General features: G+C 37.8%; 1 protein-coding gene across 3 annotated transcripts in view; it reads right to left on the bottom strand.

Moving 5' to 3' along the window:
• Positions 1-12,866, bottom strand: part of atp8a1 (ATPase phospholipid transporting 8A1) — a 131,655-nt gene that overhangs the window by 35,289 nt on the left and 83,500 nt on the right. For all 3 annotated transcript variants that reach the window (XM_084133612.1, XM_084133611.1, XM_084133610.1), the window contains 3 exons: positions 6,911-7,083; positions 3,979-4,162; positions 169-279 (listed from right to left, as the gene is read on the bottom strand). In XM_084133612.1, the coding sequence (XP_083989738.1) occupies positions 169-279; positions 3,979-4,162; positions 6,911-7,083 (468 nt within the window). The remainder of the gene's footprint in view (positions 1-168; positions 280-3,978; positions 4,163-6,910; positions 7,084-12,866) is intronic.

Below are 12,866 nucleotides of genomic sequence, written 5' to 3' on the forward strand. Positions count from 1 at the left end.
CAATCTCCTTGAAATAGGCATTAATGGTTAATGCAATAACAGGCATGGTGCTTAGTCATCCATTTTGTATGTTGCTTGAGTTTGAAACAACATGAGAGTGAAGTAGACAGTTTTCATTTTTAGGTGAAAATCATCTTAATTTCATATTGTGTGCACAGATTTTCTTACCTCAATAATGTACAGCACAATGTTCTTGTAAAAGCAATACAGGATGCACTTGGCAACGCGGTTGTAATTCCAGGCACCGTGAACCAGCAGAAGATTCTTCAAGTACTTGAACTGTGAGAGAGAAGGGAGGACAGAGATAAGTTCATTAAGGCCTATCGTTTACACAAGATCTACAGTTCCACAGCCAACACAGAAAGCGCTTTTGGATTCGAAAATAGAGAGGCAATCTTATCCATGCTGGGCAACAGGAAGCCTGGAGTTCAGGGACAAGACTAACACTCTCTCACCCATATTCCAGGAACAATCTGTCTTGTAAGACTTTGTTAGTTGTTGAAAAGCAGAGGAAGAGAGAAAAGCTTTTGCAGCTTTACAAAGAAAATAAAGTGATTTTTGGGTTACTACACAAAGTATTATTTTTTTAAATCTGCCTTATATTATACAAAGTTTATCAGGTTGACCAGCTGGTCAATGAAAATTATTATAAATCTCCTCGTCATGAAATCTAAGAAACAAAATTACATTCAAATGGTACGTAATCTAATCAGAACGGAACCCAACACCCAAACTGTAGATATAAACTGCTTAAATCATCTGGATTCTGTCAGATTTACTGAATATAAAGTGCTGTTTGTGTTGCTGTCACTGTGTTTAACTTTCACCAAGCCAGAAATATGTCTTTTTTCAAACAGTCAATGAGTAGTTCACTCCAGTTTATAACGTTGCTTCATAAATGCTTATATTACAAAAGATTGTGTTGATAAATATATTTACAGAGCATTTCTGCAGAGTTTGGCACGCTACATGCCAAAAACAGGCTCAGCACCAAAATGCCACTTTTGCTTCACAGCACAGTTCTGCTTAGGTGGAGAGAGTGAATCTGAATACTGTGTGATTTTACATGCAAAACAACATGCTGAAAATTCATAAAATCGTCAAAATCACTAAATAAGCCCCCCTAATGCTGATAAAGATGTTTACATGTAGAGCAAAATCAGGATACTGGGGATAAATCTATATAAATTGTTTTCAGTTCATGAAATTGAACCAATAAAAGAACACAACCGACATGCTATCAGCTGCAAAGTGTAACGGATGTAAGTTTGTGCATGTTAAACACACTCACTATAACCTATTGCAGACAGCTGAACTTGTACAGGTGCTCAAGATTAGGGGCTTACTGGACCCTCCATGACAGTGTAAACAAGTAATGTGTTGCATGTAAACATGATCAAAGGCGCTATCGTTGTCTAGGGATGCCATGTTTTATTTCCTCAAGAGCACCCTGAATGTGACAATGCTATAAACATCATTCCTGTAAAACAAACAGCTGGGTCACTCATACGAAGGCAGGAACAGCAGGGTGGAATGTAAGGGGTATGGAGGGCCTTTGAGGGGCACAGGGGTTGTTTGACCTCTGGATGTGAGGAGAGCGAGTTGATGACAGACAGACTACAGTGGATCTTTAGAGGGCCTGACATGGGGTTGAAGCACAGGATAAAGAACTGCAGTGTTCCTGCATACTGATTTATCCATCACATAAACAATATAATCACATCTTCAAAGCACACCCCAAACAAAAATAAAGACCCGGGGTTCAACACAAATTACTGTAATACAGCAGTGATGGTGCAGCACCAGTAGTCTGTGAAAGAGATTACATACATACATCCTGGAAATAACATCACAACAATTCTTTCACAATTTGAGCCTGATGAATCTTGACATTGTCATCCTGGAATATGGCCATGATGTGTATTTCTACATGGTTGTTTAAGAACTGAAAAGCTACACACACCATCAGTTAGGATTAAAAAGAACTGTTGCCAAACATATAACATGCTAGAAACATAATAATCACTGCAATAATGATCCAATCATAGATTCTTAAGCATTTGCTATTTAAATCCAAACAGCGACTTTTGTTGGCTGGGCAGCGTGCGTGTCTGTATACAGACCCTTTCCAAAAAATTAGAATATCATGGAAAAGTTTATTTATTTCCATAATTCCATTCAAAACGTTAAACTTCCATAGATTATAGATTCAGGGCCAACAACTTAAACGATTTCAAGTATTTAGTTGTTTATTTGTACATAATTTGGGCTTCCAGCTCATAAAACCCACGAAAACAGGATTTCAAAAAATTAGAATATTACATGAAATCACACAGTAATTACACAGTAATACCATGGTCATTGAACCAGGTTTTGGTTATTTTGGCAGTGTGGGCAGGTGCAAATCCTGCTGGAAAATGAAGTCAGCATCTCCATAAAGCTTGTCTGCTGAAGGAAGCATGAAGTGCTCTGAAAATGTCCTGGTAGACGGCTGCGTTGAGTGGACAGCACAGTGGACCAACACCAGACGATGACATGGCTCCCCAAACCAACACAGACTGTGGAAACTTCACACTGGACTTCAAGCATCTTGGATTGTGTGCCTCTCCATTCTTCCTCCAGACTCTGGGACCTTGGTTTCCAAATGAGATGCAAAATTTGCTCTCATCAGAAAAGAGGACTTTGGTCCACTGTGCTTTATTAAATCCAGAGTCAACACAGCCGTCTACCAGGACATTTTCAGAGCACTTCATGCTTCCTTCATTTTCCAGCAGGATTTGCACCTGCCCACACTGCCAAAATAACCAAAACCTGGTTCAATGACCATGGTATCACTGTGTAATTACTGTGTGATTTCATGTAATATTCAAATTTTTTGAAAGCTGGAAGCCCAAATTATGTACAAATAAACAACTAAATACTTGAAATCATTTAAGTTGTTGGCCCTGAATCTATAATCTATGGAAGTTTAACGTTTTGAATGGAATTATGGAAATAAATAAACTTTTCCATGATATTATTTTTTTTTTGGAAAGGGTCTGTACAGTATATGCACACACACACACACACACGTAAATAGTAGACATAGTATGTTTAAGATCTTCATCTAGTTTAACAATTGATGAGAAGCAACATTGTGAAAAGCCTTACAGTGCAAAACAACACTGGATTAAGATGGTGCATGCATACTAGCTGACAGTAGTGTACATAAAAGTTTGACGTCTGATCCAGCACATCACATACGAGCCATTTTGCTGGAAGGCAGTTCAGGTGACTTTCTGTGAACCTACCCGCATTCCCCACCACCTCCACCCGCCACTACCTACAATATGACGAGGGCACTTAAGAAAAGACAAGATGCTTTCTTGAGTAATCCGATGCATGAGGCCAGTGAACGGACGGCTCGGGGCAGTATAGAAAAACAAGTGTGAGGAGGGATGTTTCCACGAACTGCACAAAACAATGTGACACAAGGGAAAAAGATCAGCAAAAGAGAGCAATGTTGACAGCGATCCGCGACACTTGAGCTCTTCTTTTGCTTAACGAACAATGAAGATTATGCTGTATCAAAATCTGTGAATTACAAAACATCTTTTAATTAAGTTTACATAAGAAGGACAGGTCTCGTTTCGCCATCAGTAGGGGTTTGAGTAAGAGAACACCCCAGCTATGTAAACTGATCTGACCGACCTGTTTTGGCATCTCATACTGCAGAATCTATGAGCCACAGGTTTTAACCTTTCAACCTAGATTCATAATCTAGAACCAGATTCATTTTCTGGGAGTTGCATAGTAGTGACATGAGACAGAAGTGTTAGTTTACATGGGGAACAGATACTTGCTTCAGTTTTAGAAGAATTTATATATATATACACATTTTTTATTTTGTTTTCATAATAATTTCTCAGTAATTTAAATTTCATTGTCGTTTTCTTATTCTTTCTTCCTGCAGGTATGTGTAATTTGATGGTTTCTCACCTGTGCAATAGAGTAGTCTGATGAGTTGGCAGCCTGCAGTCCTTCATTTCCAGAGATGCCAACACCCACATGGGCGGTCTGGATCATGCCCACATCATTGGCTCCATCGCCAATGGCCAGAGTGATCACTTTCACCTGTTTCTTCACCATCTCAACAACCTCAGACTTCTGCAGAGGCGAAACTCTGCAAAAAAAAGAAAATAATAATAATTAAATAAATAAAAATTGCGTAATCTTTGCTTTGATGTTAAAACATTTGTTTTAACATTTCTCTATGGCTGAAATTGACATTTTATATCTTTTCACAAGGGAAAAAATTGGGTATTTACAGCATAATTGCGTATTTGCAATGGTCCATTTAAAGAGGGATCTGAAGCAATTTTTCTTGTTGCCAATTATTAGTGCTGACAACCATATGATTTCTTAGCCGTGTGTTGCGACCTCAACAGCTGTCGTCACATCTCAACGTCATATGATGAATTTGTGTCTTCAAAAAGAGAGGTTAAAAGAGGACTGCAAACTCTCATACTAAAATTCACTGCTCAAATTGTAAATTTGCACCTAAAACGATTGCTTCTGGTTACCATTTAGAAACTTTCCCATCGTAGTCTTTCGAAAGAAAAATGCAACCCTTTTTTAGTCTTTAAAAAGGGGAGAAAGAAAGAATTTTTTTTCTATTTGAATACATATTTGAAAATGTAAATTTATTCCAGTGATAGCAAAGCCAAATCTTTCAGCATCATTATTCCAGTCTTCAGTGTCACATGATCATTCAGAAATGATCAATTATTTGATTATTTGCTGCTCAAGAAACATTTCTTATTATTATCGGCATTCAAAACAGTTGTGCTGCTTACAATTTTTGTGGAAACCATGATACATTTTCAGAATGTTTAGGATTCTTTGATGAATAGAAAGTTAAAAAAAAACTAAAAAACATAGCATTTATTAGAAATATAAACTTTCTGTAAAAGTAAAGTTTTTACTTACACTTTCAATTAATTTGAATGGACTTTGCTGAAAAGTATTTCTTTCTTTAAAATAATTGGAGTGTGATCCCTATTCATTCATTTGTGATAGATTTGTAAAATATCACTCTGATTCACTAATTAGTAATTAGATTTTTTTTTTTTTTTTTAGGGGGGACTGAATTAAAGGAACAAGTGACTCACAAACTGATATTTAAATGTTTAAATATTTTAGAGAAACCAGAAAACTTGAAAAATGTCTATTTGCTATAGAAAGTTCCAGGACTTTTCCAGGACTTATTCATTTTCCAAGCCTGGAAAGGACAAGTTGGATATTTTTTCAGGTTTTCCTGAGTGTGAGAAAACTGACTATAATATTTAGAAACGGATGAATCCACACCTTAAAGATGCCCAAACCGGGCTAATCTGCGATTAAGAAGATGGCCGACCTGAGCCCAGAATCTCTGACTTTTAAAAAACATATACAAATGTTAGCAGCGCATTACAGTACTGCATCATCCATGTCAGCAAATTAAATTAAGGTCTCGCGTTTGGCTAGAAAAGCTCCTCAGGGGTTTTACCCTGGCTTAACATTCACAGGTCATCCTATAAGCAATGAACGTAGAGTGATGTAAGACTCTCCAGTGAACCGGAGATTGCTGACGATATAGCAGGAGACCTCTAGAGTCAGTTTAACGTTTATTCATCAACAGGCACAAATCTGTTCTCCACTGGACACCGTGTGGCTGTCCGTGTGTGTGTGTGTGTGTGTGTAGTGAGCAAAAGCAGAGCGGATAGATTACATCACGCATTGCATAATGGCTGTGACACCTGTGGTGTGCGTTGTTTCTGGAAATTGACACTGATTTTTGGCAGATACTTGTCACGCTCAATTGGTTCCTCATATGTTTCTTTCTCTGTGTAGCGTTTTTTTGGAATGGTTCATTCTAGCCTGCTAACACACAGTTTACCTTTGTAGTCAGAATGTCTGTCAGATATTCACAATCCACTATTATAAAAAAATAACACTCATTAGTAAATTGCTGCTTTGAGAGCTAGTATAATTATGTTTATTGGGAAGGTTGTGACCTAAAGGGAAGGTAATTTGTTCCTTAAACAGTGCAGCGGCAATTCCCTGTAATTGTCTGCCAGTCACTTGATGTTTTTGTAAGTGTAAAAAAATGGCCAGTGATGCCGTCAGTTCCCCGGAGGGCAAAAAGGGTTATTAACCTACAAAGATATTTACACCCACCTGTGAAATAGTAAAAATTTAAGCAGAGAATGACAGTATAACTTCCTGTGTATTTTGGTTCAACAATGGAAACATTTAAAACAGCATCTGATTACAGAGAAATGTTTTAATAATTGGACACTTTCATTATAAAACTACATCTACATATATGTATGTAAACCTAAGCATAATTTCAAAATTTTTCCCTCTACTTGGACCCTGGAAAAATACCTCTTGCTTTCATTTGTAGCAATAGTTAAACTGAAAAATGTTTTCAAACTTTCTGATGTCAAAGACAATCAAATACAATGATGCCCTTGTGATGGACCTCCTTCATAAAATATAAAGGGAGCTGACAAGCATTATATTTTAAAAAGACTTTCGCGTCCAAAATTTAATTATTAACTTTTATTTGGCACTGTACTTAAGGCAAAAGAAACTGAAATATTATCTGGATAATATTTACTTTCAAGTACCCACTTAAGTTCTATGTTTTTTATGCCCAATATTAAAATATAAAAGAAATATCTCAATTCAAATGTAGTTGTATTATTTGTATAGCACTTAATCTTTTTTCTCTCACATTTTTCATGGACCCCCATTTGGCCCCCATTTTGAAAACCCCTGGCACAATGGATCTTTAATATTTGTTGTAATACTCTGTAAGCGTTTGTTACTGTTAGTAAGTTATTGCTTCTGATTTTCAACTCATTCTCCAGGTACAGTTACATACCTGCAGCATATCACAGCCTTGCAGGAAAGAGCCAAATCCAGGAAATACTGGCGTGCCCCGAAAGTGAGGGCGTACTTCAGCGTCTTCCCATCTATGATGAGAGCGAAGTCGTTTTCCTTGTGCAGAGCATCTCCCAGAATGCCGCAGTGATGGCTAAGGGTCTCCCTGGTACCCTGCACACAAACATGAACAGAATAACGTATAATATTGATAAACATTTCATGTGAAATGACACTATTACAATTGTATACCTGACTAAATCAGCCGGAATGTAAATATTTCTCTGAAACCCGTGCAACTCAAAAGAATGAATTCATTATGATAGGGATTTGTAATGCAATAAATCATAAAACTGTTCAGAGATGTCTGATGAGAAACCACACATGAACACTAGGATAATTTCCCCCTTTTCTTTTTCGACGCCAAGGTAATCAGTCCCAATAATAACATGGGATTTTGCAAGCAGAGTACCAGACACTTCTGCACATGGGGTTTACGTCTGTTTATTGTCAATGCACAGGGCATCAAAGTGAGAACGCACATACGGCACGCTTCATTACGGAGAGAGTAAAGCCAAAGCTGGGTGTGATGGTTCGTTTGTTAGAACAAGGCCTTTCAATGGCCATGACCAGGAAACACAACAGTATGGGAATTTACCCTGAGCACTAGCAAAGCTGCAGACCTCCCTCTTCTCGCGCTCTCGTTTTGTTAAAGCAATCGAAGAGAGCATACGTCTGGGTTTAGGGGTTATTTTAAAGGAATGTTCTGTCCCAGCTGCATGGGCTCAAATCGGGAGCCAGGAATATTTCTGTGTGTTGATTAAACCTGCAAGATCTTAATGAACACTGACTGGGCCAAAGAAAAATTGGGATCTTTGACTTGACCTGACTGTTGTTTTAGACGAAGTTTTAATGGCGAAAATTGTACTTTCAGCAGAAAATATACCTCGTAGTAAGAAGCTGTTATTGTAAGGATTCGGGACGTGTGGGAGGACGCTTCTTTGTTTGGATTAGGAATGCTGCTGTACTTCATATAAATTTCACATAAAATCACACATCTGCTGCCTCTCATGTGCTGGAACGATAGGGCACTCATAAAATGATCCAAATTCTGGGTGTAGAGGGAACACCTCATACTGTATCTGGACACAACTACAAAAAAAAGGGGTTTCCCCTATATTACCTATCAGCAGGTCTGACACAGTGTCTACACCGGACGCGACAAAGCGACTTTTGCAAATGCATTTGTTCTTCGAGTGTTTCTCTTTGTCTAATAGTTTAACTAACTTTAACTCACTTGTTTCGATTCTCTTCAGACTTTTTCTCCACTGTTGACATTTTTTAAACCTAGCTATCTAAATAACATCACATTTGGCTTAATGACACAGACATTTGAAGTTAACTCTATCGTCCCTTAAAGGACAATTCCAGTGAAAAATGAACCTAGGGGTATTTAACACATGGTTACCGAGTCGATCGTTCCCTGCGATGCGTTTTCATGAAAATCGAATGTATAGAGTTTTATCTTTAAAAACAGATTAGCTCATAACAGTAGTATATGGGGCATAGAGTAAGTAAAATTAAATCGCTAGTTAATACCACTAACAAGGCTCAAAATAGCCTCACACTAACACGGTAGCATAATGAGGGTCCTTACATACAAACCGAAGCATTGAGAACTTTGTAAGTGTACAGACAGTTTAATAAGAAGATACTTTATAAAGACAGTACATTACGACTAATCGAGCCACGAACGCCGTCGATAGGATAGCTGGTCGATAGGAGTTACGTTTGTGAAATCTAACGTAGCACGGCGTTCGTGGCTCGATTAGTCGAGACTGTTTTCCAAGATGGATCCTGGATGTAAACGCGTAATGTACTGTCTTTATAAAGTATCTTCTTATTAAACTGTCTGTACACTAACAAAGTTCTCAATGCTTCGGTTTGTATGTAAGGACCCTCATTATGCTACCGTGTTAGTGTGAGGCTATTTTGAGCCTTGTTAGTGGTATTAACTAGCGATTTAATTTTACTTACTCTGTGCCCCATATACTACTGCTATGAGCTATACTGTTTTTAAAGATAAAACTCTATACATTCGATTTTCATGAAAACGCATCGCAGGGAACGATCGACTCGGTAACCATGTGTTAAATACCCCTAGGTTCATTTTTCACTGGAATTGTCCTTTAAGTACACAGTAGAAATCCACAGAAAATATGACCAATACCAAAAAGCTGCTGATGTTACAGAAAAGTGAAAAATGTTACAGTATATCAATTTATACTAATGTAATGTAATATGATATAATATAATTAATAATTAATCAGATTTAATATTTTATAAACATATAGAGCTTTGTAATAGTAATAATAATAATAAACAATATTTTTTAAAACAATAAAAACTGCAATAGTAATGAAAGAGGAGTGTAATATACTCTCTCTCTCTCTGTCTCTCTGTCTCTCTCTCTCTCACTCTATATATATACACACACACACAAATAAATATGTGAATAAATCATTTTTAAATGTATACATTTTCTATATATCCTAATCATTTGTTAACAACATGAATTCATTAGGCCTACTTCAATGATCTAATTGTTTCCGCCTTAAATTAATACATTGTTTAAATCAATAAATTATTAGCTAACTGTGAGATTTGTATATGTACATTTCTGAAATACATTACTTGGACACAGTCACCTCTGTTAACTGATCAATCTAAGCTGTAATGTAGACATTCATTTTCTGTGAAGCTGATTTGAAATGATATGTATTGTGAAAAGCGCTATACAAATAAATGTGAACTGAAATTGAATTGAATATATATTCATATACGCACATACACACACACACACATACATATATAAATGCAGAAATGAATGTTACTTTTGATAGCAGTGTTATTTTAAAAAGTTATTTATTATTAAACACTAAAAACTGCAATGGTGAAAGATGGAGATACACTGCTGCTTTTGACAAAGATCTAAACCTTAAATTAGGCAGAAACGAAATACCAAAGTTAAATACCCACTATTGGATGATAATGACAAAATAAAGCAAAACAAGACAAAACAGGAAAAAAACAAAAACAGGAAACAAGAACAGGACAAAAAAAAACAAACAGGAAACAAGAAAACAAGACAAGCACTGTGAGAGAATGTGTCCTGCCCTTTCCAGAGTTTGGTTGGGTTTTTAGCACATGCAGGGATATCCCATTATAGATGTCTAACAGTACTATGTTCAGTGCTGATGATCACCTGAATGTGTGTGTGCATGTGTGTTGAGGAGGGCAGATGCCTAAGGGTAGTGAGATTACACCTCGGGGACCAATCAACATTCCCCTGGCATAACAAGACTCTGAAACCCAAGCTCAAAGGAAATATTTAGAGAGAGAAGCCAAGGGTTTAGAGAGAGAGAAGCCTCAGGTTTCAGAGAACGAGAGAGAAGTGCAGCTGTAAGAGCTTCTCTAATATGTGGCCTTCATTCCATAGGTGTCCTCATGTGTGTATATACTATATGTAAGTCTGCAAAAGTATAAGATCAGATGATAAGATGGCTTATGAAGACTAATGAGAGGACAATGTCTCCATTTCCTCACAAGTCGCCATTTCCCAGTCTCCACTTAGGAAGCCCGGCTTAAACAGGTCTCTGTGTTATGGTTGTGCGAGCATACCAAATCGTGATGACTCAAGAGTGTTTGCTTTGCAAGTGGGCAGAAGGCATCAGAGGGATATACAGTGCATGAGCGCTTCTACACACTGCCAAGATCCAGCAGATAACAGCTGATTTAGGCGCTTTGAAAAGCCTTTTACAGAAATGCCTGAATCTAAATGGCAGAAACAGCTCATCAGGGTTATGACTTGTTATTGTTCTCTCATGACTTATAGATAAAAAAGAAAAAAAAACCCAACTAAGTTGAGATCACAATAAAATTGTGATCAACAAAATAACTAAGAGCACAAGGAAATTTTTGTTGAGATAAACTTTTAAATTTGAGATTCACTTTTTTTTATGAGATCAGAAGAAAATTAAATCGAGATCTTGAGAAAACAACTTCTATTGTTAAGAATGAATGAAAACCAAATAGTGATAATGACAAAAATTATTTCGCAAGCACAAATTTGGTGTGGGCCCGTCAACTAGCAACCAACAGTAATCGCTTTCAGCAACCTGTAAAGGGGCTGAAATTAAATTATGACTGTACTGGTTCATGAAACTCACTAACATTATAAATGGACTTCAAAAGAGGACACATTAAAAGCTATAAAGGCAAGAAAATTGTTCTTTTAAATGAAAGTAAAAGACACGCTTTGTGCTTTGCAGTATCTCTATTTTTACCCCCATTTCTTTCCTCCTTTGTACTCTTCCACAATCTCTCCATTCTCTCAGCTTATCTGCAAACTATAGCTCTCTTTCATCTGTGAGCAGCAGAAAGAACTGCGGTCTGCCGCATATTTAATGTGATTATTGAGTTACTGTTCTTTGACCTATCCCAAAGTGCCTTGCATTTTCCTCCACTGAGATAATGAACCCCACTCAGACGTCCGGTGAAGAACTCAACCCCTCTCTCCGGGCCGGATGACTGGGTTCCTTCATCCATCTTGTTTTCCTTAATATGTTGAATCTGTTAAACGCAAAAAAACAAGAGAAGGACCGAGGGGAAGGGAGGTGGACTGTTTTCTCCTGCAATGTGAGAGCACAGTGAATCCCACCACTGCCGGACCTCTGAGCGCTCGGAGAATTCCTCCTTGTTTTCTTTTCGTGCGTTGTATAAGCGTGTGCATATGCATGGGAGACCAGGCGCTGACATTTCAAATGGCGGCTGTCTGCTTTATGGAGAACGCCTCTTATTTCTCTCCCCTTTTTCTTTTGCTCCATCTATCACGATAAACGGCTGTTTGACAGACTGAGAGACATCCGTCATCGCCTAAACCCCACCCCCCCCGCAGCGGGACTGGCTCCACCCGATCAGGGGTTACGTTGCATGTGCGCAAGCAGCGTGAAATGGTTTCTAGAGCCCTTAACTTCCACATACAACAGACAAGACCCTCCCTGCAGGGGCCAGCTGACCTGTAGGGTGAAGGTGTGCACGTTTCAAATGGTTTCCTTCTTTTAAAGCGGATGGCTTTTCGGTTTCATAGTCAACAGAATAGATTCTCCCATCAGGGAGTTATTGGCCTGTACCGCGTGCATGTGTGTATATGAAAGAGGGTCCCAAACCTCTGTTTTAAGTACAAGGCCCCTTCCCGTCTTTTAAACGGCTCCTTGCGGTGCAAACACATCCCTCTCTTTCCTATAAGCTCCATCTGAACAACAAATACAGCGAGGTCCCAAAGTAATAATGGATACAATGGAAACAAGCAGAGACGGTCTCCAAAATGTGTGCAGCACTTCATTCACTATTGAGGCGGGTGAAATCTATAGCTACTGTATGCGGTTTTGCCGACAGTTCGAGGATCCACTGGCGTTACAAGGTTTACTCACAAGCTTCTATTATAAAGCTATTTAGTATTAAGTTCTATGTTCTTAAGTTTCTCTTAAGTTAAGGCAGCCATTACTCCAGACCTCAATGTCACATAATTCTTCAGAAATCATTCTAATGTGCTGATTATCATACATTTTGAAAAATTTGTGCTATTTAATATTTTTGTGGAAACTGTGAGACTATTTTCATTAGAATTAGACTATTCTTTTCTGTCACTTCTGATAAATTTAATTCCATCCTTGAAAATTACTGACCAAACTTTAGAACAGTAGTCTAACATAAAACAATTAGTAGACTTTTCAATCAAAATGATACAAATGCAAAAAAGCAGCATTTACAGTAGTGCTCCAGACTTTTGGGCCCCACTGTAACACTTTGTTAATTTCTTTCAGAGAAAAAGTAAGAGAGCAAAGACAGAAACCGGAGGGGAATGCTTTGGATGAAAACTCAAAGCAAAATCTATA

This window comes from Abramis brama, assembly GCF_963993115.1.
Source record: "Abramis brama genome assembly, chromosome: 13".
Classification (NCBI taxonomy): Eukaryota; Metazoa; Chordata; class Actinopteri; order Cypriniformes; family Leuciscidae; genus Abramis; species Abramis brama.